Genomic DNA, 25,488 nt, shown 5'->3' on the forward strand with positions numbered 1-25,488 from the left:
TTAAGGCCTCATCTCCATTTGCCTTTAGCTGATGGATGGCAAAGGACAGACAGGTTATGTGCCTCAGCCTGGAAGTGACACACATCACTTCTGCTCATATTTCATTGGCAAGAACTAGTGATTTGGCCCTCACCCAGATGCAAGGATATTGACAAAGAGAGAATATGGATGTTGGTGAGCACCTGAAGGCTGTCACAGATCCAGAACCAGTAGTGGCTGCACACTGGTGCAGCATGGCTTATCCAAGTGAGAATGCTTTGGGGCCATTTCTAGGAGTACCAGGAGGAAAAAATGTAATGGAGAGAATGTAGTTTTCAAGGGATTCAGTGTCCTGTTTATAACTTTATGAGGATAAAGTAGGTAACCTGTATGCTGGGGATAGAAAGTATGGTTACCTGGGCAGTACAACCTGCATCAGCCCCATAATAGCATATGGAATGGGCAAAGTCTGCTCTCTATTGTGGCATTGGGAAGGCAAGATAGGAGAATAAGAGATCTCCGGAGGACTGGACTGTACTAATCAGTCCTGTCCGCAGCATTAGTCACTGTGCCTGGCTCAGTGTAGGCATTCTGGATATGTTACTTGAATGAGTTAATACCTCTTTGTCCTTAAACAAACAAAACCCTTTCCCTCCCTTGTTCTCCTTCAGTATTTTCCATTTCTCATCTTTCCAGGAAAACTCTCCAGAAGGCTTATTTATACTCTCTGCCTCTACTTCCTCTCTTTGCATTGTTTCTTGGAACAACTCCACACAACTTTTTACTCCCACTACTCCACAGAAATCTCCTCAAGGTCACCAGTGATTTCCATGCTGTCAACTCTCTCCTTGTTAAAACATTGTCTTTACTTGGCTTCTGTGATACCCATGCTTCTGGTCTTTCTGTTTCGTCACTGGCTGCATTTTTCATTTACCTTTTTGCCAGTTCCTCATTCTCTTCCTAACCTCTTAACGTTTATTCTTGAGCCTCCCAGGGCTGTGACCCCAGCCTCTCTTCATTTATATTCATTTCCTCAGTGATCTTATCCAGCCCTGTGATGTCCAATACCATCTATTTGATACTGAATTTTCTAACTTTTCCCTGAATTTTAAATTCTGATTTCTAAATGCTGACTGAAAAATTTCACTTGGATAACTAAGAGGCATCATAGACTTAATATATCCCAAACTGAATTCTTTATTCCAGCCTTCCAACCCTTCAGTAAGACCCTCTCCTTCTGCATTATTCCCCATTTCAGTAAATAGCTATCCTATTCATCCAGGTGCTCAGACCAGAAACTGTGGTATTGTGATATCTTCTTGACTACTCCTTTCTTTCACATCTAACTTGTCAGCAAATCATATCTTTTATGTCCTCAAAACATGTTTCCTAATCACCTGGTATCTTCGTTTCCACTCTTAACCCTCCACAGTCTCTTCTCAGAGCTGCCAGGGTGAGCTTGTTAAAACAAAGTCATTTCTCTGTTTAAAACACTCCACAGTTACTTCCTGTGATGCTTAACACAAGATAGAAAGATCCTACCAAGGCTTGTGAGGCCCTGTCTTATCTGGCCCTAGCTACCTCTCTGACTTCATCTTCTACCAGCTCACTCAAATGCATTGCACTGTCCTCCTTGCTGCATCTCAGCCATGACAAGCTCACTGACACCTCAGGGATTCTGAACTTGCTGTTTCCCCTGCCTGAAATATTCTTTTCTGAGATGACCTCACATGTAGAATTGAAAGCACAGTCTGGAGCCAGACTGTGTAAGTTTGAATTTTCTAGTTGTCTGACCTTGGACAAGTTATTTAACCTTTTTTGTGCCTCAGGTCCTACATCTGTAAAATGGTAAAATAGGAGCTACCTTATAGAGTAATGGTGATGATGAAATGCTTTTAATGTATGTAGAACACTTAGAATAACACCTGCCCTATAGTAAGCACTATATGTTAACTATGATGATTATTATTACTTCATCAGGTCTCACCTTAAGTGTCACCTGCTCAAAAATTATTTAAATTGTGGTAGAACCATTAGAGTGAATAATGAATATGCAGCCTCCTGGGGGAACTGTTTTGAAGAGGACAATTACATGTGATGAAGAGAAAATGCATGTATAGGAAATGGCTTTCTGTGAATGTCAGAGGAGTGCTCCTTTTTTTTCCCTTTTTTTTTTTTAAACCAACGTGTAAAGTTGCCCTGCCCCTGCTTCCCTTTCCCTAGTCAGTCTCCCTTGTAGGATCTACTGCTGTCCAGTATTCCCTCTCCAACTCCAACTCATGTCAATTCAGGCAGGGGTTTTTAGAGACAAACAGTTGGGAACCTATAGGGAGGGATAGACATGGGAAGGAGAAAAATTACCTCACCACCACATTCTCCCTTCTCTGCCTCAGCATGGATTTCTTAGGCAGCATCCCACTTCCTCCTATCACCTTTGGCAAAATAGTCTACGGCCATACCACCCTGAACGCGCCCGATCTCATCTGATCTCGGAAGCTAAGCAGGGTCGGGCCTGGTTAGTACTTGGATGGGAGACCTTTAGCAAAATAATAGGAAAAATTTCTTGACCCTAAATATTCTGTCAACCATTTATTACCTATGTGTATCTCTGTGTGTGTTTTTAAACTTTCCCTTTAGAGGGAAAGGGAATAAAATTGAAAAGGGACAGGACAAAAGAGATTACCTTTTAACTTCCCATCTGTTGTCATTGTTCCTATCAGCAAGCTTTTTTTAAAACACCTAGACTTCTGTGGTATTCTTTGGGGACAGAAGGATGGGGAAATACTGTGAGGCTTGTCCTTGTTTTGTGGAGAAAATGCTGTGGTCAGACACAGGCTACGGTGGAAATGGATAATGAGGGAGGGGATTCACCGGGACCCTAAGAGTGGGAAGGTTCAGAGAAAGGGGTTAACGCGACCACTCAGGCTGAGAAATAGCTCCAGTGCTCACACATCTCACAAATCCTTCTCCACTTGCAACCCCATGCACAGGCTATAGAAATCTCTCACCACTGGCTCAGAGCTACGGGTACCTACTGTCAGTGCCAAATGAGAGGAAGCATGGAGCCACCAAAAAGTCAGATCTTATGCTTCCAGCCACAGTGAAAAAAGGTTATTCTTGGTATTCTAACATCATCTACAAACATAGTAGCAGACTGTGTATTGTAACATATTTCAGATGCTTTATGAGAGTTAAGAATTTTTTGGAGCTCAGTCCTTCTAGAACTACCCATTTACATTCTAGTATGTTAGGTAAAAATATTTGTCATATTTCTTTTTTTAGTTATTACATTATCTTTTAAAATATATGTGTTATAAAGTGAGCTTTGAAATCCAAATTTGATGTAATGGTGAGTCACATTGTAGCTTTGCATGAAGCAGATGCACTTATTTCCCTGGAAATTCTCTGAAATATTTAGACCATGGATAATCAGACTTTGGCAATCTGGAGGCAAGGATAAAATAATTGAATATCTGAATCTAAAAAGATTTTTGCTTATGTATAATTCTCTGTGCAAGTGGATCTGGAATACTTTTTATATTTTTTCTTTTTTTCTTTGGTAAAACCAGAAACAGGGTCTATATGAAGTAATTGAACTACTGGTTAATATTCCTAACGATACCCTCAATGCACCCAAGAGTTTCTACCTTGATCAGGGCATAATAGCCTTTAGACGAGAGCTAGGCAGAATTGTTAGACTAGTGAATGGATTAGTTTCCCCACTTTGCATCTCATTTTTGTGAGAGTGATATTCGTTGTCAGTTGTAAAGTCCATATTTGTTTTTTTTTCCAAATGAGATTTTTTTTTAATGTTTATTTATTTTTGAGAGACAAAGGCAGAGATTTTTCTGTCATGGTCTAATACTTCTCTACTCTGCTACTTCTTTACTCTAATGAGTAGTTATTCCTGTAAACTACAAAGGCAAAAAAAAAATAGGTATATATTTAATGAGTGAGGTCTGCTTCTCAAATTCTTCCTTGCTGGTCCCAGTCATCACAGTTGTTTGCCTCCCAGGAGTGTGCGATATCCTGGAGGAGTGCACTGACTTGTGTGCCCACTGGGGCACCCTCAGCCAGTGACCTTGCACACTGGGTATATGTGTGAGGGCTATTCAGAGGTCCGTTAGGGGCCATATATTCCTGATGACAAATGTCAGTTCAGCATCTGACTGTCTGGAAAGATCCAAATAACTTGCTTGGTGATTTCAGGGTGTCTTTGGCCTTTGTAATGGATCAGTTCCTTTATCTTCAGTTCACGAGTTCCATGGGCACCTTCCCCAGCTCTTTGTTTTGTTGCTGTTTTGCGAAAGGAGAGTGTACAAAGTTTCGGCAAATCTTGATGAGGATATAGAACTCTCACAATATCTGTGGTCAAATAGCCCCCCAGATTAGAAGTTTAGCCTTTGTAATTGCCTTGAGATAATTCAGACTTTTGAGGTATGGATAGGAAGGTTCCCTGGCCTTTAGGACCCTACGTTGTCATTATTTTGCTTTTCAAAGGGAAGACTGAATGTCTAAAAGTTGTAGATATCTGGGTAACCCATTCAGAAGTTTTAACACTCTTCAAAGCTGCTAAGTTAGAGAGGTCTAGTGTGAATTTTCTAATAGCCTGTGTCCTTACTGTAGTAAACTTTCCTTCAAGAGTTGACACTTCCTAGTTAATAGCACATAAAGGGATTGTTGATTAAATGGAATCTCATTACAGAGCATACTTTCAGCCCATTATACTCTATATATGTCAGATCTCCTTAGTGTTTATTAGTGTACTTTTTTCTCTTGGGGCATCTCATCCAATGTACCACATTATATTCCGTTATCATATCTCCTTAAGCTCCTCTTGACTATGACTGTTTCTCAGACTTTCCTTGTTTTTAATGTCCTTGATAGTTGTGACAAGTATTCATCAGGTATACTGTAGGCTGCTCCTCTTGGTATTAGGAGCAATGGGATCATATGGTAAGACTGTGCTTAGTCTTGTAAGAAATTGCAAAACTGTCTTCCAAAGTGGCTGTACCATTTTGCATTCCCACCAGGAATGAGAATTCCTGTCACTTTACATATTTGTCAACATTTGGTGCAGTTTTTTCGACTTTAGCCATTCGGATAGGTGCACAGAAGTTGGGATGTAATTTTTAAAGTCAGTCATTTCGTCTATCATATTTTTTTATATCTGACTATGGAAACATTAGTTTTCTCCTAATACTTCTCTTTAAATCAGCATCAGGAGGAATATATGTGCTTTTTTCCCATATGAATAACTGTTACAGATGTTTAAATAGTATTTCACTTATTATGTTGATACAATTACCTGTTCTCTTTGCTTTCTTATTACTAATAGCTTATAAACCACATGCTGTTGGTGTTAAGCTACATTCCATTGATGTTAAAGTCTCATGTTTAATTGCTTTCGTTTAATTTTTTATTCTCATTTTCCATTCTTCAAAGTCATTTTGTTTTTGTGTTTGTGTTTCTTTGTTTATAAAGTTTTTTGTTTCTGTTACATTATGTAGTTTTGTACCAATGGCTAGAAGCAGATCGTCATGGCAAGAGCCAAGATGCTGCAAATACGACTTCAGGTAAAAATAAAAATAAAAGTAAAAATAAAAGTTGAGATGTTCGAAATTATTTTAATTCACTTCAAGCCCATCATAATTGTTTTTTTATTTGGTTTTGCTTGGGCAAAAAAATAGGTATTATTTTGTATTTCTGTTCTCTTGTCTGCATCTTAATTTTTGGAAAGACCTCATTTGCTTCAAGCCTTGAAAAAATTATTCACTAGTCTTTAAGCTGTCTTGGCAGATATGTCTTGTTTTCTTGGGAGAAAAGGCTTAATTGCAGCTTAAATTTAGTAGCAGGATACTTGGCAATATGACTTGGAATTAAGTTTATATGTATTTGTAGTGGGCATATTAATATCTGCACAAATTTAAAATCCTTGTTCATTTCAGGACAATGTTTAAAAGGTGGATATTAAGTTAAGGATGCTTATATATAATTTCAGTTGCCTGGGAACCCAAATTCATAGACAGATTCATTTCTCCTGCCAAGTTCTAGCAGTAAATTCCAAGTTAGGGGTTCATATAACATGGATTCAAAATGAGAAGAATAGGTTGTTGCCCTACCTCTCATCTCCAAAAGGCATCTTCAAGATTCTCTTCTTTGGCTGGTAGGAGTAGTAATAGCTACATATACTCATTTCTAAACCCTTAAAATGTTATCAGAATTTCTACATAGTTGGTTCTTCCCTTAATTTACTTCAAAATAATATTTGCCAAGACAGCTGTATATACAGCAGTGATCTTTCCTATTGCTCCCCTTTTTGGCAGTCTAATAAGTGATGGTGGTGGTGGCAATGGTGGTGGTTCTGTTTTGCTTTGATTAGATTTATGTTTCTGTTTCGTGAGTTTTTTCATCTTCTGTTTTTGTGAAATTTTTTTCTCTGAAAAAGGGTTTTCCTTCTTTATCTCTCTTCTGGGTGATTCATTGTGCTTCAAGAGGTGGTGTTCCTTAGTTAAGAGAACAATCATATTGAAAATAGCACTGTCATGACTTTTCTGATTTATTTTCTGTCCCGTTAATAACTTGATATATGAATGAAGATAATGTTACTATTTTAACCAACTCAGGCAGGAATTCATTAAAAGGTAAGTGTTGCAAGGAATTGCATCTTGCATTATGTGCTGTTTCTTTTGCCTCCACAGTGTTTCATATTTTATTTATACTTATGATAAAAATACACATTTCTGGTATGTTTTAGTGGGTATAGGAGAGAGGCTTTCTTGGTTGATGTGTATTATCTGAGGATATCCTGTTCCTGTGTCAGTAAGCAAAGTCAGCAGCATAGACTTTAGAATCAAGAGGGAATTTTTGTTTTGTGTTTTCTGTGACTTAAAGTGAAGTGAAAAGTAGTCTTTTTTTTTAATAAATGTAGAAGTGAAATATCTAAAAATTTTTAGTGTTTTCATGAGAATCTAGAATCAGTTTAAAGATATCATATACCCTTCCTGAAATTGGGCATTCTGAACCCTGACTCTTCAGGCATACTGACTCATGGACAGTTCCACATTTTTCCATTGACTTTGTTGATCCTTACATATTCCAGAAGTATGTTGCAAAAACTCATAAACTGTCCCTAGGGACACTTTTGACAGTTTTCCTTCTAGAAGTGAAAGTTCTCTATTCTGTCATTTAGAAGGCGGAAATACGGAGTCAAAAGAGAGATGAAGTGTTTGCCTAAATAAGAGGAATACAGAGGAAAATGACCATTAGCCAAGGGCTTAAATTGGAAACAGTAGGCTAGTTGCTGCACCAAATCTATTTAAACTATGTTCCTTTATTCAGAAAAGCTGTGTATTTTATATCACAGTTTCCAACAAGATTTTAGAGTGTGACTTTTCCCTCCTTCTGTGATCTCTTAAGTTTTGCACTAAAAGGTGTTTTACTATCCATCTTTTCATAATTTTTACCCACAATGGAAACTGAGTCTACCTAGATGCCCCATTATGATTTATCAATTACTTGTTATTTTTACTTGTACAAATACTGGTACTTCATGTTTTGCATTTAATTAGAACTGTAGAAAAAACACAGAAGACAGAATGATACTCTAAGGTCTTCTAAATCTCCAGTCTCAACTTTTTGACATTGAGAATTTAAGAGCCATCCACATTAATTTATTTTATGGAACTAAGGCATTTGGGGGAAACAGGTCTTATGGGAAATAATTTGGTCAAGGAGATAAAGAACTGAGCTTGACAACTCATTATTGAGTTTTGTTTTTTATATATACATATGTAATAATCAAAGTATAGCCTGCCTTTATCTTTCCAGAATTTTGACAGGTGATGAATTTGGCTTAGAATAGCTTGTTTCTTTTCAGAGGTTAGTGTGTTTAATATGTTCTGTCTATTGAACTAGACAACTCAGTGATGATGTTTCTAATTCTGTTAATTCTGTTACTTATAAAAGCCTGGATGCAGTCACATTTGTTGGGGATTTCTGTGGAAGCTGAAGCAAAATTGCCTCCTTTGAGCACTGCAGCATTGTGTCTATTCGTGTATAAAATTTCAGGATCAGAAGAAGTATGATTAGCTTAATTCAAGATGTTTCTTTAGTAAATTAAATGTTTCTAAATAGACTTTTTTTTTTTATCACCACATATTGAAATAAGAACAATAATTAGGTTACAGCAAAGTTTATTTGTAGTGGATCTTGATTTTTAGTGCCGTTGTCTAGCCAGGATATGGAAATTCAGATTCTGAAGTTTAAAAAAAAATTATTTTATGTTTTTATTTTATTTTTGAGAGAGAGAGAGAGAGCACAAGCAGGGAAGGGGCAGAGAGAGAGGGAAACACAGAATCCGAAGCAGGCTCCAGGCTCTGACCTGTCAGCACAGAGCCTGACATGGGCCTCAAACTCACGGTTGGTGAGATCATTATGTGAGCTCAAGTTGGATGCTCAACCGACTGAGCCACCCAGGCGCCCCCAGATTCTGAAGTTTTAAATGCAGATCTTTTTATTAACAGTTCCTTTTCAGTCATCCATTGAGAATTTTACCACTCAGACTGTTAGAGGTAGAAATTGAATCAGATTTCAACATCATCTGTTAATACATCTGCAAAGTAAAAATAAAATTTTGGCATGCTTCTGAAAAAATTCTAGATATAACTGATTATTAATTATTTGTTGTAGGTGAAAATTTTGACCAGAGTCCTTTGAGAAGAACATTCAAATCCAAAGTTCTGGCCCACTATCCTGAGAATATAGAATGGAATCCTTTTGATCAAGATGCAGTGAACATGGTATGTAGTTTGTTTTTTTTACCTTTAGCTTTATTTTATTAAGATGACCATAGTGACTGTATTTTGAATGTCAACATTATTTCATTTAATGTTTTAAATAAACAATTCTATATAAGACAGATAATATTTTCCTCATTTTATAGACGTGGAAAATGAAACTCAAAAAAGTTAAGTAACTTTCATAGAGTCCCTACAGCAAATAAGAGTGTACAACAGACCCTCAAAGCTCATTTTCTTTTTTTTTTAAGTTTTTATGTAAATTCCAGTTAGTTAACATACAGTATAATATTAGTTTCAGGTGTACAATATAGTGATTCAGCACTGCCATGTATCACCTGGTGCTCATCACAAGTGAACTCCTTTATCCCCATCACCTATTTTACCCATCCCCCCAGCCACCTCCCTTCTGGTAACCATTAGTTTGTTCTCTGTAGTGAAGAGTCTGTTTCTTGGTTTGTCTCTCTGTCTCTGTCTTTGTCTTTCTCTCTCTCTCTCCCTCTCTCCCCCTTTGCTCATTTGTTTCGTAAATTCCACATATGAATAGAAATCATATGGTATTTGTCTTTGATTTATTTCACTTAGCATAATACTCTGTAGCTCTATCCATGTTGTTGCAAATGGCAAGATCTCATTCTTTTTTATGAGTAATATTCCATTGTATTTATATACCACCCTCTTCTTTATCCATCAGTCGATGAACACTTGGACTGTTCCCATAATTTAGCTATTGTACATAATGCTGCTGTACACATTGGGGTGCACATGTCCCTCAAAGCCTGTTTTATTTTCCTACTATTAAGCTGTTTGTGGATTTGTATTAATTAATACATAGATGCTTTGATAAACAATAATATTTCTTGGTTTGCCTGGAGAGGAGCCTGATAGAAGGAACATGATTACACTTTTGGTATTTCAAGGACTGTTGTATGATGGGCCTGTAATTTAACATAATCACAAAGTAAAGAGGGAAAGTAACTTCATCATTTAGGCATTAGTAGGAATTTTTTTAAGGAATTTGAATTAATGCAATGAGTTACCAGTGGTAGTTACAGGTTCCTTTAAAGATTCTTAGAGTCATAGTTTTCAGATCATTTAGGAAGGGCCCTGATTAGAAGCCTGGGTAATATTTTGGGCTTCCATGAATAGAACTCTGTGATTATAAAAATCAGGGTGCCCCACAGTGAGCAAATCAGAGATCAGGCCTAATAGGCACAGAAATAATTAACAGTGGACTGAGACACTGATAGGTGTAGTTCTTTTTGAGTATTTTAAAGATAGAGTCAAAAGATCCCACTCTGATATGGTACTATAAGGGAAGGAAATTAATATATAGTAGATAACCTGCTAGATAGCTCATGTATGTTACTTTCGCTTACATGCGTCCAGTGAGGGTTCTTAATCATATTTTACAGAGATGATTTAGCTAAAGTTTTGCAGGGGGGTCTCAGAGGGCTAAATCCAGATCATTTTTACTCTCTAGCTTACTTTTGTCCCATCTTAATGCCTCCCCCAAAGAAAAATGATGTGACTTAGTTTTGACCTGCGCCAAAATGGCATGGGTCACATTGGACCTTTTGTGGTATTTCTGTATCACAGTAACTTCATTCCAGTCTGAGTTTGCTGCAAGGAGGGAGTAGCATGGTACTTTTTCTAAGTATAAATGCCTGAGGCACTGGCATTTTGACATTGATTCTTCATAGAACACAGTGTAGTTGTTTCGCTAAACTGTTAGCCAATACCAAAATAACCAGAGATACCATTTTTCTGGAAATTAATACTGTGGGGCCTAGCCTCATCTTTGGTAAAGACAGCACAACAGATATTAAGTAGAACACAACTCTTTGTTATATTTATGACACTGGTGGAGCACAGGCAAGCCTCTGACTAAAATAGTCAACAAATAACAGTGACAAAAAATAACTTATCAGCTGCTCTGCCAGCAAATTAATAGGAAAGTATTAAAGAAAAGAGTGCCTAAATGAAGTAATAGAAACCTAGATAAGAATGTAAATAGATCACAAAACTTGACTTCTTAGGTATTTCAAAGTATAATCTGTGATAAATTAGAATGGTGTCCAAAACTAGGTGCTTATTACAATATGAATCCATAGTTGTTTGGAACAAAATGCCACACTTGGTATATTTTCTTCTGTTAATCATTTGAATGTATTAATAGTGAGATATCCATGATAGCTTTAGCCTCAGTTTGTAAAACATTCATCTCTAAGAGAGTGATCAGCTTCCTTAATCTGTCTTTGATATTTTCTTTACCCTTGCCTCTGAGATTCTTTATGTAAGCAACCAAAGTTTCTTACGAAGAATAAACACATATGCTTGTATTTTGATGGTTAAGCACCATACAACATTTTGGGTTTTGCTGCAAATCTAAAAGGATTTGCTAGCATTCCTTGAAAATCTCTGAAAAGCATTCCATTAAACTAGTCTGCATTTGGGTCATAGATTTACTGCCCTTAATTTCCTGATTTATTAGTAAGTGCAATTGTATAAAGCTATAATTTATTCCTACCTAGGGATATAAAACTTTCTTCTTGCCTTTAGCAAAATCCCACTCTAATGAGTCATCACCTTCTGCAATATCAGTCATTTCTTTAACAAGCAACAGTGATGGATTAAGGAAGGATCATTAATTTCACACAGAAATTAAATATTCCAAAGCAATGAACTTTGTTAAATAAAAAAAAAAATATTCCATGTGTATGAGTGCCATGCAAATATAATAGAAAATAAATATAAATAACAGGTGAAATTGTTTCTAAATTAATTGCTTTTATGTCTCTTTTAGTACCTGATTCAGAGATTTTCACAAAAAAAAAAGGAGGGGTGGTGTATCATTAAACAGAACAATGCAACAGTCATATCCCCAGAACTAACACATATGTCCACATTGACAAATTTGCTTCAGATCTGTACTTCTCTCTCTTTTTTAAGTTTATTTATTTTTGAGAGACAGAGTGAGTGAGGGAGGGAAAGAAAGAGAGGGAGAGAATCCCAAGCAGACTTTGCACTATCAGCACAGAGCCCAATGTGGGACTCAAACTCAGGAACCGTGAGATCATGACCTGAGCCGAAACCAAGAGTTGGACACTTAAGTAACTGAGCCACCCAGGCGCTCCTGTACTTCTTCTTTTAAATGAAGCGGGGCGCCTGGGTGGCGCAGTCGGTTAAGCGTCCGACTTCATTCAGCCAGGTCACGATCTCGCGGTCCATGAGTTTGAGCCCCGCGTCAGGCTCTGGGCTGATGGCTCGGAGCCTGGAGCCCGTTTCCGATTCTGTGTCTCCCTCTCTCTCTGCCCCTCCCCCGTTCATGCTCTGTCTCTCTCTGTCCCAAAAATAAATAAAAAACGTTGGAAAAAAAAAAAATTAAAAAAAAATAAAATAAATGAAGCAAAGCAGTGCAAATGGAGCTGAAGTTCCCCTGCCTCCCTCTCCCCCATTAAAGATCTCTTTGAGGTAATCTGCAAATTGGCATCCATGGCTATTTATATAATATTCTGGTCAGTAGATCTTATCCTCAAGAATGTAGTGAACCTAGGGAATATTAGGAAGAAAATATGGTCCATACCTTTTTAAGCGAGTTGTGAAGTATAAAGATTCTGTTTTGTATATTTGTACTAAGTGAAACATCTGATATATGATATTTTAAGTAACTAAAAGTCATAACTGTTGTAAAGCTCTTTATAATCTGTAAAGCTCTAAGTTTACAATTTACTGTTTACTTTGATGACAAAGAAGGATAGGGTGGAATGTTAAGCAAAGAGTAAAAAAAAGTAAAGGGTTGACTGAAAAAAACCTATTCAGGTGCCCATCTTGGAACATTCAAAGGAAAAAGAGCTGTGTATACTTTTTATAGATTCAGAAAGTACTTGAATTTGAAGTGGATAACAGTTACATTAATAGATTTGACATTAGAATGAAAGTAGGCCTTAATTTTCATCCAGGTTTTAAGTTTATGTCTCACAATGAAAGCTATAGGAATGGGGCTCTAATCCAGCCATTACTGAGGAGTCCACTTGTTTCCTTAACTTTGCAGCTAGAATATTTCACTGGCATCTCAAACTCAACATGTCCAAAACTGAATTCATGATCTTCCCATGAGCCTTGGTTGGTGAACCATTCACCTAGTACATCCACCTAGTTGCCTAAGCCAAAAATCTGGATTGTCCTCGAAAGTTCTCACTTTCTTGCCCTCTCCCATGTGCGATCAGTTACCTACCTACTTCTCTCTGTTTCTACACACCCACCTTAGTCCCAATCACCAAGCTCTCTTACATGGACTGCTGCTCCTGTCCTTTCCATTCTTCACGCTAAAGCTTCTGCTTTTGCTGCCTCTTCTCTGTGGAAGGCTCTTCACTTCGCCTTCCTCTAGTGAATTCTTACTGAACCTTCAGATTCCATTTTAAACACACCTTTTTCAGAGAAGCCTTCCCTGACCACCCTTCTGTCTACCTTTCAGTTAGTTCCCTTCAGGTTCTCTTAGCACCTTGGAGCTTTTTGTAGCATCTGTCACAGCTGCAATTAAATAATTGATTATGTAGCCAGTTATCAGCTGTGTGGGTCCTGCTATCATGTAAGCCCCACGAAGACAGGCACACTGTCTCTTATTCATTGCTCTGTCCCTAGTTTTACACACAGTAGAGGCTGAAATCATTGAATAAATGAAGGAATGTTTGCTTACTCACAATACTTCCCTTCCCTGTCTTTGTCTGTTCAGATGTTACCTCCACTTGCAAAGTCATCTTAACTAGGAGTAGTTAGGTACTCTCTCTTCTCTGTTTCTATAACTTCTTGAACATACTCCATAGCAGCACTGGGCATATTATTTTGTAACCATTCGTTTGTGTGTGTGTCTTTCTTACCAGACTGTAAACTTCCTGAAAATACTATTTTCATATTTGTCTTTTGAATTACCAAGATATAATGTAATATATGACATAAAATAAATGTTTATTAAAGGGAAAAGGAGGGAAAGAGGGAACAAAGGTAGGAAGAAAGGAAAGGCAAATGGACCAACTCTGAATAATTTATCTTTTATTTGTGTAATAAGAGAGGGCATGGAAGTGATAGAACTATAGAAAATGAAAAAAGGAATTGTTAAAATTCTAGCCTGCCTGAAATAGTGCAGAGAGATAAGGACATGTAGTGACATCAACTAGGAGAGTTACCCAGCATTGTGAGCCCACTTTGGCTAAAGTAATCTGATTACCAGTGCAATCTGGTAAACAATGACAACCCTGAATATTTAGTTGTTTTATTGTGGGAGAGTGAGGTGGAGAAGCAATAATGTTAGTATATGGCAATATTAGGGATAACAAGAGATTGTTGAATGCCATAGTGAGCAAATCTTGATTTATATCTCAGGTTTTCTGAAGAGTAAACCTGACAATTCATACAAGAATTCTCACTTTTAAAAATGAAAAAGCAATAGCATTTTCCAAGTCATGGTTCCCAGATTAGAAATATAATTCTTACTTTTTTTGATTTTAGGAAGAGAATTTAAGAATTCTTACATCTGTTATCTGTAGCAGAGAAAATCATTCTTTACTTTGAGCACAACTTTTGGCAAGCTTTTCCTGTAAATGTTTGAATGCATGCTCAAGAAAGCTACAAAACCTTAAGGGAATATTTGGTAGCTGTTCCAAAACAGTTTGAGCTATAATTTTATGGTTTATGATGTCAGGAAAGCCTATCAATTAAATTAAATCTTTATTTTGACTTTGGAGGTCACTGTGTTTCTGTATTGCCTACTACATGTAAAAAGAGAACTCTACACTTAATCAAGAGAGGAACTAAATCTGGTCCTGTACCCCTAGCTATTGTTTTTGGTTTTTTGTCCATTTGTTCGTTCCTTTATTCATTTAACAAATACATGTATGTCATGCACTATGCTAAAGAAATTTGAGCAAAGCCTGGAGCAAGAAGGATTCACATCATCCTTTCTGTAATCTTTATTGACTATAATAAATGTGTGAGATGAGTTTTTATTCACAATATCAACAGAGGGTCTCATCTTGTACAATGAAAGCAGTTTGAATGTGAAGACATAATTATGAAAAGGTCCTGACATGACCTTTCCATACACAACTATTCCCAAGATTAGGAATAAACAAATTTTTCCTCTAGCAGAGTTGGGTGTTTGTGTGTTTTACCTGACTCTTTATCTTCTTCTACCCAAATACACATAGTAAGTTAATTATTTTCAACATCTATAAAAATAATTAGGTAAAGCTACTCTAGTTATTTCTAGGTCCCATATTCAGCGATACAGAAGACTTTTTCACTGACCAATAATGCTAAGCTTCACGGTGTTTGCTTTCTATCTTTACTATCAATCACCATTTATGGCCCCAAATAGTATATTGTTCTATGTGTGGTACTCTTGTATGTTTACGGTTCTTGAAATACAGTACCAGTCCTTGAGTCATTGCAGTCTAGAGAGCCAAACAAAATAGAGAAACTAGTAACGTGTGTCAGTGTACAATGTACATATGTATAGAGCGGTATAAGACTTTAATTGCTTCCCCATTCACTAAAGATGTTTTAGAGGAAAAGTGACATTTCAATAGCACTTATAGGATGAAAACAGTTTTTTCTTATGGAATGGTAAAGGAAGCTTCTAATTTAAGGTAGTGTTTATGTGGAGACTCAAAGAAAGTAAGAGAGGGTTTCTAGTATCTATTGCTGTATAACAGACCGTCCCAATACTACTGAAGTGGCCAGAAACATGGGTTGGCAATTTTTTTCATAAAGGGCCAGTTAGTAAATAGTTGAGGCATTATAGGCCATACAGTTTCTGTCAGTTACTCATCCCTGCTGTTAAAATGCAAAAGCAGACACCGACAATGGATGGGCGCTATTGTGTTCCAAATATTTTATTTATAAAAACAGATGGCAGATTGGGTTTGACCTAAGAACTGTAATCTGTTGACTCTTGATTTAAAACAACAAAATCATTACTTTGCTTACAAATCTGCAATTTGGGTAGGGTTTAGCAAGGTAACCCCACTGCTCTACTGGGTGTCAGAGGTTTTGAAGGCTGAAGACTGGAATCATCTGAAGGTTCACTCACTCACAGGTATGTTTCCTGTGCTAGGAATATAGCTGGGGCTCCTCTTTCTCTATGCAATCTCTCCTTGTGGTCGCTAGCATGGCAGCTTCAGGTTAGTCAGATTTCTTATATGTTGGCTCAGAGCTTCCTAGTGTGTGTGACCAGAGAGAGAGAGAGGGATGGAAGTTGTATTGCCTTTTTAAGTCTAGCCTGAAAAGCCACTTAAGTTTGTCACTTGTCACCTCCATTACATTTTATTTGAACAGGCCAGAGGTGGGCAAACTGTGGCCCTCGGGCCAAATCTAAGTGGCTACCTATTTATAAAGTTAGTTTTATTGGAACAAAATAATGCTCATTCCTTTATGTATTGTCAGTGGCTGCTTTTACACCACAATGATAATGCTGCATAGTTGTGAAAAAGACTATAAGGCCTACAGAGCCTAAAACATTATTTGGCATTTTTTTACAGAGCAAGCTTTCTGGTCCCTGATGTAGGCATTTTCAGCCACCCATGCTCTTAATGGGAGAGTGGCAAGTTTCTGGAACAGCTTGTAGAACTAGAAATATTGTTGGAGTCATTTGTAGAAAATACAGTCTGCCACAGGGAATGAACCAGGTGGAAACTTAGGAGAAGATAGCTCCAGCCGGAAGGAACAGCAAATTTTGGCAAGTACCTACTCCTGCTAGGTGTTTTCCACAGAAGACAATGTGACCAGTGTTGCTGGAGCAGAGTAGGTGAGCTAAAGAGTAGTGGAAAATGAAGGCAGAGAAGTTGCCCGTGCCAGGTTCATGTAGGGCCTTATAGGGGACTTCTATTGTAAAGATTTCAGCTTTTAGTGAGATGAGAGGCCACTGGAGGTTCTGAGAAGAGTGACAAGATCTAACTTCTACTTTTTAAGGATCACTTTGGCTACTCTATGGGGAATAAATTATGGGGGACAAGGGCAAAAGCGGGGATACTGTTGAGTAGAATATTAAATAGTCATCTAGGCAAGAGAAGAAGATGGCTTAACTGAGAGTGTTAAGAATAAAGGTAGAAAGAAGTAATTTGTTTCTGAATATATTTTTGAAGGTAGAACCAATGGTCTTTGTTGATGGATCGGATAGTGGAGTGGAAGAGGAGGAGAGAAGTCTGACTGTAAGGCCCTGAGGCATTTCTGCTGCCTCCTGGGAACCTCTTTGAAAACCACAGGCCTTCAGTGTAGGAAGATTGACATGCTAAGAGACACATCTAATTCTGTCCCCCTCCTCCTAAAAACCCTTCAGAGGCTTTGCATGGTCCACTTCAGACTTTTTTTTTTTTAATGTTTATTTATTTTGAGGGAGAGAGTGCATGTGCAACGTATTTGTACGCACTGGAGGGAGAGAGAGAGAGAGAGAGAAGGAGAAAGGGAGAGAGTGGGGAGAGAGGGGGGGAGGAATATCCCAGGCAGGCTCCACGCTGCCAGCGCAGAGCCCAACATGGGGCTCGATCTCAACAAAGAGTGAGAGCATGACCTGAGCCAAAATCAAGAGTCTGACGCTCAACCGACTGAGCCACCCAGGCGCCCCTCCTCTTCAGACTTCTAATATGACTCACCAACCCCCTTCACGATCTAACCTCTAATTATTTCTCTTGTGTTCTCTCTCACTTCCCCCAATCTTGCATTCTGTTCCCCACCCACAAAAAAACATGTGTCAGTTCCTCAAACCCTCGTGTTCTATCTTCTGGGTTTCTTGTACACATGTCCTTTCTGCCTTCTCTTCATCTCACTAGCACGTATACTCATCCTCAGGTTTCCACTTGGACCTCTTTTATTTTTTTTTTAAGTTTTTCTTTTGTGTTTATTGATTTTTTTGAGAGAGAGGAATGGGAGAGGGGCAGAGAGAGATGGAGACACAGAATCTGAAGCAGGCTCTAGGCTCTGAGCTGTCAGAACAGAACCCTGTCAGTGCAGAGCCCGATGTGAGGCTTGAACCCACCAAGTATGAGATCGTGACCTGAGCTGAAGTTGAACACTTAACCGACTGAACCACCCTTTCCCCTGGACCTCCTTTGTTTTTATCTGGTAGCTCCTTTTCTAATCTCCTCGTAATGTCCTCCTGTGATGTTGTTTTCGTGGCAGTCTGTATTTACCCTATCGTAGTACTTGTCATACTTTACAGTTTATGATTTTTAAGTCGTGTGTTGTCCTTATTGGACTGGAAGCTGTGTAGGAGCAGGAGCATGTCTTTCTCACCAGTGTATCACCATCACAGGGCCTGGCTCATAAAGGCACTTAATAAGTGTTTGTTGACAGCTTGAATGAAGGACATGTAACTTTTAAGGTGAATTGCATTTTCTTAGTAATGTGGGGAGAACTTCTAAATTTTATGCCAGATCAGTTATTAAATCTGAAAAAGAAAAATGTAATGTAATAACTGGTAAAATTATTTCTATGCAGAAAGCATATTGCAATACAAAAATAGAAAGGAATACGTAAAAATAATGATCATTAAGTTAGGGTAGTTAAATTACAAGTTTTTTTGCTTAGTATATTTCAAATTTTCCATAAGGTTTTATTTCTTTTATTTAAAATGTTTTAAAGAATCAATTCGAATTGCATTTTAAGAATCTTAAATATGGCATCTTTAATTCTTCAGGTAATTTTGTTCCCAGGTTTGGCTCAGTCCTGAGTAGTTACCAACCAAAAGCGTAATATCTACTGGAACAAATCTAAAATGTCTTTTTTTCTACCTTCTGCTTCAGTAAATCAAAAAATCATTCTATTTTTAAAGTTTCTAAGATCAAGTATCCTGTTGTTCACAATAGTGAAAATGATACTATTATTTTTATTCTGTTTAACTTTTTTTAATTTATCAAATGAGATTTCACCTACTTCTCTATTCATCTGAAACATTACCATCATTACTCCAAAAGTAGTACTTAAGTATTTTTGTGTGTGTGTGTTTACTTCATCATGAAACTGTTTATTCCAAATTTTTATTGTTAAATGCCTTGTCCTTGAATTGTGGTGTAGAGCCTGGCAGCGTGTTCTAACTTGGCACAGACTGGGTCCCCAGGTCTTTTTTGTGTTACTAGTCTCAGGGACCAATGTCAGCAAATGCCGCCCATGCACAAAAGTAGGTGCTGAGTGCACAAGGCTGAGCAGGAAGAGGGTGAAGTCTCTGACAGGTTGGCAGAACTACCAGGCTCCCCTCACGGAATCCGTCCCAGTGCAATGAGAATGAGAAACCAAAAGGTAAATCAGAAAGGAACTAAAACCCAGACCCCAAAATAGCTGGAAGCGGAGATGGGGAGGCATAGATGGAGACTTTAGGAGAGAACGTTGCAGCTGGAGGTCTCAGGGAGACAGCAGAAAGCACTCGGCAAGACCACCCAAACACAAAATCTGAACTAGCCTGCCTTGGCAGGATGAGTGGGCAGAGCTCCCTTAGTGTGGTGTGGCTCCCACAATGGAGCATAGTACTTAAATATTTTTAAATATTTGAATTTAAATATTTTGTCTTTGAATATTTTGAATACCTCTGAATATTGTCTTTGAATACCTTTGAATATTTTGTCTTCAAGGAATTGATTAGCAAATGTTGTAGATAAAGAAAGTGAGGCTCAGAAGAGTCACATGCTGTGCTGAAGGTCACAGGCTTGGATAAGATTGGGTAAGAGGTTTACTGGGAGTAAGTCAAAGATCTTCTCATTCTTAGTGAAACATCCTGCATGTAATACACAGCAAAGATGTTTTTCCTTGTGTATATATTTCTTTTAAAAATAATTTTATCTACGTGTGAATGAGGAACTTACAATGTATTTCTAATTTAAGACTGCGGCTAGTAATATTAAATCCGGATAAAACCTGTGTTCTTTTGAGTCCTGTTATGTTAAAAACAACGAACATTTTTTCTGGTTTGAAGTTCTTTGTGTACTGCATTCTGATGCTTTTTCCCCTTCCTCCACAGTTGTGCATGCCTAAAGGGCTGTCTTTCAGAACTCAAACTGACAATAAAGACCCTCAGTTCCACTCATTTATAATTACCCGGGAAGATGGTTCTCGTACCTATGGTTTTGTTCTCACTTTTTATGAAGAAGTTACCAGTAAGCAGATCTGCACAGCAATGCAGACGCTCTACCAGATGCACAACGCAGAGCATTATAGCAGCGTGTATGCCTCATCCTCCTGCAGCATGGATTCGCTGGCAAGCAGTACTGACGAAGGAGATACAACTTCCCTTTTGAAACTCCAGCGCTACAACTCCTATGACATCAGCAGAGACACCCTGTATGTTTCAAAAAGTATATGTTTGATCACACCACTGCCTTTCATGCAGGCCTGCAAAAAATTCCTCATCCAGCTTTACAAGGCAGTTACCTCACAGCAGCCGCCACCCTTGCCGCTTGAGAGCTACATCCATAACATTCTTTATGAAGTACCCCTTCCACCTCCGGGGAGATCACTGAAATTTTACGGTGTTTATGAACCTGTCATCTGCCAGAGACCTGGGCCCAATGAACTCCCCCTCTCCGATTACCCTCTTCGAGAGGCCTTCGAGCTTCTGGGATTGGAGAACCTGGTGCAGGTGTTTACCTGTGTTCTTTTAGAGATGCAGATTCTTCTCTACTCACAAGGTAGGTCTTCCCTGGATTTTAAGTCTCTCCCCCCAAAATACTTACGCTCTTCCCAACTACTGCATTTCCATTGGGTATATTACTAGAACCACACACTTAATGGTCAGAAGTCTTCTGTTTTGTGTGAAAGAAGCAGGTATAGGTGGGACCAGAGGCTAAGATGTTACTTCTCTTTGAGGTGTCAGTGGACCGTGGAGAAAAACAGGAAAGAATACAAAAGCATTAATCTGGCTGACTTAAGTGTATTATTTTTTAATGGAAATAGGCCCTTTCTTCCAGATAATGCATCATCATCATAAAAGAAAAATTTCTTTTCATAATGAAAGTGAGAGAATGATGTTAGTACCAGGAACATGTAGACATCTTATTTTCTGCAGGTTGGTAAAGGTTCACATAAAAACTCAGTTGACATTGGAAAGGGATAAATGAAATTGTTGACTGCAGCTTCCTAAGGCAGTCAACTTTGGATCTTTCCCCGTGGGAGATGTCACTGGATGTGACTCTCTTGGGTCTAAGAGTTTCACCAGAGTTATGTGGAGTTTTTTTGTTTCATTTTGCTTTTTTTTTTAGTATCTAAAAAAAATTTTTTAATGTTTATTTTTGAGAGAGACAGAGTGCAAGTGGGGAGGAGCCAAAAGAGAGGGAGACACGGAATCTGAAGCAGGGTCCAGGCTCTGAGCTGTTAGCACAGAGCCCGACGTGGGGCTCGAGCTCACAGACTGCAAGATCATGACCTGAGCCGAAGTTGGACGCTCAACCGATTGAGCCATCCCGGTGCCCCGTGTTTTGTTTTGCTTTTAATTCCAGAAGGAAGTGACCTTTGTGATGTTTTTTATTCAGAGTTCTCCCAGCACATACTTAGGAACTAACAAAATTTGAGTTTTATTTTTATGAGTGCATTTATGATGTTGAGCCTAGAATACTGGTTCCAACCTGAACATGATTTTGCAGAAGAAATAGAGATGCTTTGTCTTAATGGATATGTGAATTGAAGGAAAATATAAAATGGTTGCTGTGCATTGATGGGTCCTTTGAAAAATGTGGCACAAATACTTGGGTTAGCTTTTTGCTAACTTGTATTTAAGCTAGCAGGATTGTAGTGCAGTCTCCTGACTGCTGCCGTCAAGCTTATTTTACCACTTTCCTTTTTTTCTTTTCTATTTTAAATTATAAGTGAGCCTGAGCCAAGTAGGCTATATTTGTACTTCCCCATCTTGTGTGTATGTTGACACTATTTGTGTGTTGACAGCCCTTCACGAGGTTGTATTTTCTTCAGTTTATCCTACATAATGTTCTTTGATAATGTGTTCTGATGTCTCAGTTTTTGTTGTCAGCAAGTTCTCTCATGACCAATCTAAACTCTCCTTTCCTCTTGCTCTTACTTTCTTAGGGTTCATCATTACCTGTAGATCACTTGTTTGTATCTAAAATGTGAAACATTAAGTAATTCTCCCTCCCTTTCTCTTTCTTCCTCTCTTGCTTTTTACCCTGAGCAGGGTTAGGGTTAGAGAGTTGTTGGAAGAGGCAGGGGCTTGGAGCTTGATTCTCTCAGGTGTATTACCCTATGCAAAAAAAGAACTTAGATCCTAGATTGGCGAGGGATCTTCAAGGTCATTTAATTCAGTTTTAGTTCTCCCTAGGGAAGTAGTTTGGGCCAGACAGAATATTGGTTTTTGAAATCATAGCAATCACAGGTTCAACTCTATTCTCTGTCACGTACCAACTGTAACCATGGACAAGTTATGTAATCTTCCCGAGTGTCAGTTAATTCATCTTTATTGGAGATAATGGGGTTTTTTCCTGTCTCTCACTGATTTATTTTGAAGGTTAAATAAAATCTGTACACAATAGTTGGGGCATAATTGGCACTAAATGATAGCTGATATTATTGTAATTATTATTAGTTTTATTAGTCCTACACAATCCTCTATAAATTATGCGTATTTTCAGTTGTGTGGGTCAGCATATTATTGCATTTGAAGTATAGCTTTGTTAAATTAAATAGGGTATTTGTTTCAGTGTTGAGAACCTAATAAATGTTCTCTTATCCTGAATGTTAGGGCTTTCTTTTTTTTTTTTTTTTTTAAGGAAAAAACCCTTTCATTACTACACTTCCTCTTTTAAGAAGCCCTCTATGTCTCACGGCATGTGGTCTGTCCTGAGCTCTCATCTTTCTGCTGTTTGATTAGCTTATGCCAGCTGGTTCATGGAAGCTGTTAAAAAGTTATAGTTGATTAATATCTACCACTTTAGTTCAGTTTCAGATAAAGAAGCATGAGTATTTATGAGCATGTTTTTGTATTAAATGAAGTGCTTTTTGTTTTTTGTGAGGTTTTTTTGGAGGTTTTTTGTTTTTTGGGGTTTTTTTGGTAATTTGGTTTTATGCTGAGAACAATAGATGAATCCCTAGACTGTAGGACTCTCTCTGTCTCTAAATGAGTACGTGTGTGTGTACATTTTAAGTGTCATAAAAAGGAAAATCTTACACAGTAATTTTATAACCATTCATTGAAATCATTGTGTTAGGAATTATGCTATAAAAATGCCTTGTATGTTTTAGCTTATTTTTTTCTCTCTTCAACAGTGAGTTACTGTTCTTATCTATGTTTTATCAAAGGGAAGTTGAGGCTCAGGGAAGCTAAGTATTCTTCCTAAGATCACATAGCTATTAGGTAATGTGGTAGAACTAAGAATGGGACTTAGATTTGTCTTTCTCCAAATACTTAACCACCATGTTAACTGTATTGGGCCTGCACTTAACCTTTCCTTATCTGCCTCAATATTTATTTTTAAATTATTAACTCACTCTGCCAATCTATTATTAAGGTATCATGCTAAATAACTGTACAGCATAGAATGAAAGCTCTGTGTAAATACACACTTTAACATTGACAGTGTCTCTCCCATTAGAGAAAGAGATTTCATTTAAATGAATGAAATAAAGAGTCATTATGTTGATTTGTACTCTGGTGCCCTCCTTCATTCTTCCTGTGTTGAGAGGCTTTTAATAACATCTAATACTTCATTTCTTATTCACTGATAAAGCTATGCCATAAAATTTAAAAACATTGCAAGTGCTAAACAATTACCGAGAAAACCCAAAGTGAATCAAAGTAGATGGATTTTAGTGATGAAACTGTCCTTCTAGACTCATTTGAAATTCTGGTCCATAGCCCATTTAAACAGATTCAATCTGCTATTTAGAGAGTTTATATATCACACTCCCTTCGTGGTGGTAACTAGCTAGAAATTTTAAGTAGAGAATGTACCTAGGAGATGGAGGCTCTTTTCTAGGACCCCAAATCAGAGAATATCACTTTTTTCTGTACCCTGAAAATACCTGAAACAGGATAGTGGGAAGATTGGAGTATAATCTTCTTTACAAAGGACTAGTGGAAGAGGGGTACCTGGGTGGCTCAGTTGGTTGAGTGACTCTTGATTTAGGCTCAGGTCATGATTCCAAGATCCGAAGATTGTGGGATTGAGCCCTTCTTCAGGCTCCACACTGAACGTGGAACCTGCTTAAGATATTCATTCGTTCATTCATTCTTTCTCTCTCTCTCTCTCTCTCTCTCTCTCTCTCTCTCTTCCCCTTTCTCCCCTTCCTGCCTTCCTCCCTCCTTCTCTCTCCAGCTTGAACAAATATATGCACATACTCTCTCTTCTATCTAAAAAAAAAGAAAGGCATAGTGGAGGAATAAACGATAGGGGAACTTAAACACTAGTGTCTAATTTTTGATACCAATAATTAAAGTCTCAGGAACATTTTGAGGCCTTGCTTACCTTCTTTGACTCCTTACAATGGAAATAAGCAGTTACTCACAGCTCACACTAGACTGACATGCCAGCTTGTATGCCTTCACAGTGCCTCTCTCCCCTCCTTTCTTCCCCTCTCTCTTGTAAGTTGTGCATGAATTAACCTTGTCAGAAAGTAAAAGCCACTTAAAAGTTTTCTTGAAAAAGATGGGAGCCTTCTAATCACAAATTGCTACTCATGCTCAACTGAACATCATAGCTTATGGGTTATAGAGTTTTTAAAACATAAAAGTAAACTTGGAATTTTGATGGCAGACAGTAGGATTCCATGACTTATATCCTAAAAGTAGAGTTGTTTTATTTTATTTTTCTATGTTTGTTTATTTTTGAGAGAGAAAGAGGGACACACAGAACCTGAAGCAGGCTCCAAGCTCTGAGCTGTCAGCACAGAGCCCGACTCAAGGCTCAAACTCAAGAACTCTGAGATCATGACCTGAGCTGAAGTCAGACACTCCACTGACTGAGCCAACCAGGTGCCCCTAAAAACAGTAGAATTTGACTAACTTTGGACAATGTCTTTATATTAGCTTTATTTTGTGATAAATAGAATCTTAATATTAAGACTTTTTCTTGTGGCACCTGGGTGGCTCAGTTAAGCTTCCAACTCTTGATTTCAGGTCAGGTTATGATCTCAGGGTTTGTGAGTCCTAGACCCTCATCAGGCTCTGTACTGACAGTGCGGACATTCTCTCTCTCTACCCCTCCCCTGTTTGTGCATGCTTGCTCTCTCTCAAAATAAATAAACTTAAAAAAATAATAAAATAGAAGGACTGGGACACCTGGGTGGCATAGTTGGTTAAGCGTCCAACTTCGGTTCAGGTCATGATCTCACAGTCTGAGTTTGAGCCCTGCATCTGTGCTGACAGCTCAGAGCCTGGAGTCTGCTTCAGATTCTGTTTCTCCCTCTCTCTCTGCCCTTCCCCCGCTCTCATTCTGTGTCTCTCTCTGTCTCAAAAACAAACACTAAAATTTTTTTTAAAAAACAGGACTTTTTCTTGCTGATGTTTTGTTGTATATTCAAGAAATTAATCTTTTGTATATTATATGTGTAGCACATACCTCCATTCAACATGTGGCTCTTAATTTTCTTTTAGGGGTCTTTGATGAATTAAGATACTCATAATATTCATAAATTCAAATTTACCAATATTTTAATTTATAACTTTCTTTTCTATTTAAGAAATGCTTTAGTCTGAGATCATAAAACAGACTATATTTTTTTC

The 25,488-nt window shown here is 37.9% G+C and overlaps 1 protein-coding gene across 7 annotated transcripts in view; it reads left to right on the forward strand.

Moving 5' to 3' along the window:
- The window catches only part of DENND5B (DENN domain containing 5B), a 187,843-nt gene that overhangs the window by 70,179 nt on the left and 92,176 nt on the right, over positions 1-25,488 (forward strand). For 5 of the 7 annotated variants that reach the window (XM_058743176.1, XM_058743179.1, XM_058743178.1 and 2 more), the window contains exons 2-4: positions 5,490-5,555; positions 8,671-8,780; positions 19,783-20,449. In XM_058743176.1, the coding sequence (XP_058599159.1) occupies positions 5,490-5,555; positions 8,671-8,780; positions 19,783-20,449 (843 nt within the window). The remainder of the gene's footprint in view (positions 1-5,489; positions 5,556-8,670; positions 8,781-19,782; positions 20,450-25,488) is intronic. The other 2 variants (XM_058743177.1, XM_058743181.1) reach the window with 1 other exon arrangement.

The sequence above is a fragment of the Neofelis nebulosa genome, chromosome 8, assembly GCF_028018385.1.
Source record: "Neofelis nebulosa isolate mNeoNeb1 chromosome 8, mNeoNeb1.pri, whole genome shotgun sequence".
NCBI classification, from domain to species: Eukaryota; Metazoa; Chordata; class Mammalia; order Carnivora; family Felidae; genus Neofelis; species Neofelis nebulosa.